This window comes from Pterocles gutturalis, unplaced genomic scaffold (genome assembly GCF_000699245.1).
Source record: "Pterocles gutturalis isolate BGI_N339 unplaced genomic scaffold, ASM69924v1 scaffold5028, whole genome shotgun sequence".
Classification (NCBI taxonomy): Eukaryota; Metazoa; Chordata; class Aves; order Pterocliformes; family Pteroclidae; genus Pterocles; species Pterocles gutturalis.
In genome coordinates, this window is record NW_010120239.1 from 18,139 (window position 1) to 23,566 (window position 5,428).

Below are 5,428 nucleotides of genomic sequence, written 5' to 3' on the forward strand. Positions count from 1 at the left end.
AATTTTTACTATGGTTTGCAATTTTCTGTAAGTTGGTTGATAATCTACTTGTGAAGTCATACAATATTAGTATCCTTAAAGTGAGCCTGGCTTAACAGCAGTTGTCTGATGGTCAACTTGCTAAACTTTTTCCCTAGTTTTAGAAATGTGCCTTGAGAATCTCTTGTGAAAGACTTCCAAGTAAATAAAGGAACTACAAAGTGACAAATAGTTGCTCCTACCGTAGTTTGACTCAAATTTAAAATACAATATATTGATAACCTGTAGGATTAATACTGTAAATGTGAGATTGAGTAATATTTTACATGAGACTTTTTTTTAAATCCTCTAGGTCTTGATAGAGAAAGACTGGATCTCCTTTGGGCACAAGTTCTCCGACAGGTAGCTTACTCTTGCAATATAGTAAAATGTGTATAGTAAACTGAACTAAGTATTCTTAAAAACAAAAAGACAATTTGTGGGTGTTAAACTACTGCAGCATTGCTAGAAGTTTTGCAATGAGTAACCTGTTTTCAGTAGAAAATGCACTTTGTGTATTGCTGTTTATTCAAATACTTGTTGGATAATTGATTTATAATATAAAAAATTTCTAGTGCTACTGGTGCCTCACTCTTGGCTGTTGATGACTGCAGCTAGGTCTGCACATATGCATAGACAGTGCAAAACCAGTCTAAGGCTACGTCACAGCTATTTAGGCAATATAAAACACTTACTTTTGATATCTTTAAAAATTAGTTTACATTTGTTTACTTCTAATGATGAAGTCACACCTACCTTTAGAAATCCTATATGTTTAGAGTTCTGTTTTTTCCCTTGATCTGCCTGCTATCAGCTATGACAATAGCCATGCTGCTATTTACTGCCTATTAATTTGCTTTTAGCTGATATACTCCAAGTGTTGACTATGGAAGTAATAGACACCAAGGAATTTAACTGCCTTATGTTGCTCTTCTGTACTGAATACAAATGTGCGATTACTTACAAGTCAGAAAATGGGTTAAATATAGACTTATTTCTATTCAAAAATTGACACAGTTCTCAAAGTTAGCTGTTTAATCTCTAAACCAAAGCTAGTGTCAAATTAATGTGCTGTCATTTAAAAACAAGTGCAACTAAGACTCTTTTGATTTCTAACTTAGACTGGTTTCAGTCTGTTTATGGAATCTTTTTCAGGTGTTGTCAGTTGGATGGTGATCCAAAAGAGATCTCACCAGTGTTCACCCAGTTTTTAGAAAGTGTGTGGAATCTGACAGAGCAGTTTCCACAAGCCTTTGAGTACAATGAAGCTTTCCTCCTTCAGATCCATGAACATGTCCATTCCTGCCAGTTTGGTAACTTCCTTGGAAACTGCCAAAAAGACCGAGAAGAACTAAAGTAAGCAGACATTGTAATGTGTCTTGTTTATCTGGCAAACTAAGATCTGTGAATCTTCTTCATTTTAGGCTTTATATAGAAATAGACACATGACTGGTAGTACTGAAAATGATGTTGAACTGCATCAGGGAACACCAATGCTTCTCATGCTTTTGCACACTGAATACAATTTTTCTGATTCTGGGAAAAAATACCATGCTCACTCTTCCTAGGGAAAGCAAAGGCCTCTTTTTTTCTCAAACACCCCCCTCCCCCACCCCCGCACTAACAATGGGTAAGCTTATGTTTGGAAGTATCACTTCATTCTGTCCCCCAGTCTATTCTTAGGTAACAAAATTCTTGCCTGCTCAAGACTAATTACTGTCAGTTAGAAGTATTAATAGGATGTCTCCTAATGCTTTCAGGTGGAAAACTTCTGTAAAGTTTTCATCAGTTCATCTTTATCTCAACCTGTGTTTTAAAGCATTTATTGCAAGTAGGTAAAAACTACAGCATAACAGTAGTACTTGTGAAACTGACAGTTCTATCCAACATTAGCATATGCCAGGAAGAGATTTATTTTACTAAGAGCTTTTAATTCAAGATTTATAAATATTTATGATAACTTTTTAAAAAAAGTTAAGACCAATTTATTATGTTGAGTTGAACAGGTTCTGTTTTTTGCAGTCAGTGTCTTGACCTTGATCTCTTCTTGCTTTAAGATTAAAAGAGAAGACCTATTCCTTGTGGCCATTCCTTCTGGAAGAACAAAAGAAATATCGGAATCCTCTGTATAATCCAGACTTTTCTCCAGAACTGACTCTGTTGGAGCCTAATACAGTATCATTCAATTTTAAGTAAGCTTAAATTATATACAGTATCTCTTCTTCAATTTTGTCTTTATCCTGTGTAGTTAAAGCTGTCTGCTTTGTGCAGGTTTTGGAGAAATATGTACCATCAGTTTGATAGAAGTATGCATCCCAGGCAATCTGTGTTCAATCTTATAATGGACATGAGTGAACAAAATAAACAACTGGAGGAAGACATTAAAGAACTGGAAGCTGTAAGTATTACAAAATAAGTGTGTGTACTTGTGACTTGTTTTTCAAATTCACATTTATAGTCTGTAATAATGCTGCTAGCTTTCTCATGGATGTTGTGTATAATATTGACTTTGACTTTCACTATATGCTTCTATGCTGAATATCAGACTATGAAGCCAGTGTTTTGCTCTTAGGCACAATTTATTTTGCTTTACTGATGAACTGGATTATGTAAAAGTGCTCCTACTATCAAAGCATTACTGAAGATGGCTTCATGTAGGTTAAATTTATGTGAAACTTATCTTGGATAACAAGGTATCCATCGTAGCTACAGCTGTGTTGCTAAACCACGGAGACTGAAAATGTTTTATTTCTATTATAGCTACTAAAATGGAAGCAATAAGTATTGTCCTTCTTTTACCTTCATAGGCAGGTGCATGCTGTTGTAGGTCACGATAATTATGGGGCATATACAATGTAATGGATATTTGAAGACAGAGCTTAATTCAGAGATCAGTTGTCTGTAAATTACTTCTAGTAAATTACTTCTGGCTACAGTAAACAGCCAGGAAAGACTGATCAGTGCATCTCACTTTATTCTAGTGTGACTTAATGAGTGTTGTTTAACTGATGCTTCATTATGGTCAGTTAAGGTGCTGAAACTTCAGAATGCAACTTTAAGAAATGCAGAATTCTCTAATTAACCGTTTTACTTCTTTGTGTGGCTAGAAATAGTGATACAAATCCTGTATGTTATGCTGGGGGTGGGGCTGGGGAGGAAGGACAGCTTTTCTAAGAGGAAAGATTTTATTAAACTGATCCTACTGTTATGTAAGGAGTGCAAGTCACTTAAACTGTTTTAAATCTTAATTGTATATTTAAATTTTTTTGTGCAATTGAAGCATCAAGATGAAGAAAACTCAGGGTGAAGCAAGCTGAAGAATAAGCAAGATGTAAAGTGAAGTTTCAGTTTTGAATTTTCTGGAACCTTTTTTCCAAGGTGTTAACTTCTCTTAAGCCCATATTTGTCACTTGAGTGATGAAGAGGTGTAATTGTTATGAAATCTTGATATAGACTTTCTTATTGCTGTTGCTATCTTCAAAAAGTTGGTGTCAAGAGACACCAAAGTCTTCTGGGCTCAGTCTCAGTCATAATAGAGCACAAACACATCAACAAAAAAATCGGTTCAGTTAAATAGTTCATCACTCCCAGTTACTGGGTGAGATTGTTTGAATAAAATAACAAAATGAAACAAACAAAAAAAAACCAAAACCCCAAACAAACCACCTCCTTTAATCCAAATCTTTCCTCTTTTCTTTCTTAGTGCTTGCAGGATAGGTCCTTTCCTACAGTCCTGTTTTCTAGTTGACATCTTTTTAGTGTATTCCTGCATTTGAACAAACTATACTGGCATTTTTCAGATCTAAAGGAAAAGTCTTTTAGGAGGTTGTTAGGAAGGAAATAAGGGCTTAGGTATGAAACTGCTCTTTGTCTTTAAGAGACTAGTGGTCTATTGCAAGCTCCTTGCTTGCTAATAGTACCAAGGCCTGTCGTCTTCTGCCTGTACTCCAGAAAGTATTCCCATCTTGATAGCAACCAAACAAGAGTTGATCCTGGAAGAACCTCTGTTTCTCTGCTGACACTGACAAACCATGTTTCTGCCTTCTGCTCAGCTTTGAGTTTTAAGCATACATTGCTTGTAGCATCTGCTGTAAACTGTGGGGAAAAATGTCTTATCCAATGGCCTAACACTCAGTAATGCTGTTATATCTAACCTAGGGTATGTAATACAGGGTTCTGTAGATGCTGAGTTGGCCAGCAAATGAAGTGGATTTACCTCCTTTCAAAGCAGATTATCAGTAAAGCAGTCGTGCTTACTGTTAGTAACTTTTCTCTATATTTCAGAAAATAAAGCGGAGAAATGGGCAGTCGGATGAAGTCCTTGTGAAGGAGCAGCAGTCTGCTCATCCTGCACCCGTGGCACTGAGGACCCCTCCGTGCTTCAAGAAGGAGCAGCCGCTGATCCCTGTGAATGATGCTGTAAGAACTATAGAGGGCAGCAACACAGCAGACAATCGCTACAGTGAATTTGTGGCAGAGTTCTCGAAAGCTGAGCCAGCTGTTGTCAGCTTGGAATACGGAGTGGCCAGGATGACCTGCTAATTAAAATCCATCACTGTGCTCCTCTTCTAGACTGACTGAATTAAGAGATGGATTATTTTGAGAATGGGTCTGTGCTGCATGACCAAAACATGATTTGTATATTGACAAGTTTTGTTAATGTAGACTAGAACAGCATGCTTGTTGTCGAGTGTTTGCTGTTCTTTTAAGAAAGATGATGTGTAGTTGCATTTTAAAAGAAATAAGGGCATTTGGTAAGTAGTGACTAAAAATCAAGGAATGGTATGTCTTTGGACTGGACTTAAGTCAGTTTGCACTAAATTGATTAAAACAGTAATATTACTTTATTCAGTATAGGAAAACACAGGTGGTCTTTCACACGTTGATTTTATTCGGGCAAGAAAACTTGAACTTTCTATTTTAGGAACTGAAGCTACATGTATATATTGCACATGATATGAATAGGTATACTGTTGTTTAATGTCACCCAATACTAACTTTCAGTGTATTAAGTGCCATGGAAAAATAGGATGTATTTCAAATCATAAATAGTTGGCCTTAAACCTGGCAGAGCAACAATATTATTGTCCTTTACTATTGCAGTCTGCCTGGCCCTGTTTACATTGTATTTGCTCAAATTGTTATTTCCTTAAAACAGGACTGAATATAAAGAATGAAGCACGCCTAAGCTGGCACAGCCTTTTGGCAAATAGCTATATGAATGTTAACTTATTACTGAAGACTATTCTTTCTTCCGGTTTCTCTATTGTTTAAAATGTAATAGATTGGCCTGATTTTATTCTCTGGCAGCTCAGTGGATTGAGCATCATTGGAGTTACAGGTTATGTCTGGCCTTAAATTTTTTGATTTGTGGCAAGGTATTTAAATGTAGAGTAAAAAGAGTAAAATG

The 5,428-nt window shown here is 36.2% G+C and overlaps 1 protein-coding gene across 1 annotated transcript in view; it reads left to right on the forward strand.

Moving 5' to 3' along the window:
- Positions 1 to 4,760, forward strand: part of MTMR6 (myotubularin related protein 6) — a gene marked incomplete at its 5' end in the record, with an annotated part of 18,480 nt that extends 13,720 nt beyond the window's left edge. The window contains 5 exon segments of the mRNA XM_010076818.1: positions 332 to 381; positions 1,174 to 1,374; positions 2,076 to 2,210; positions 2,290 to 2,416; positions 4,303 to 4,760. Of these exon segments, the coding sequence (XP_010075120.1) occupies positions 332 to 381; positions 1,174 to 1,374; positions 2,076 to 2,210; positions 2,290 to 2,416; positions 4,303 to 4,560 (771 nt within the window).
- Positions 4,761 to 5,428: the final 668 nt, after the last annotated feature.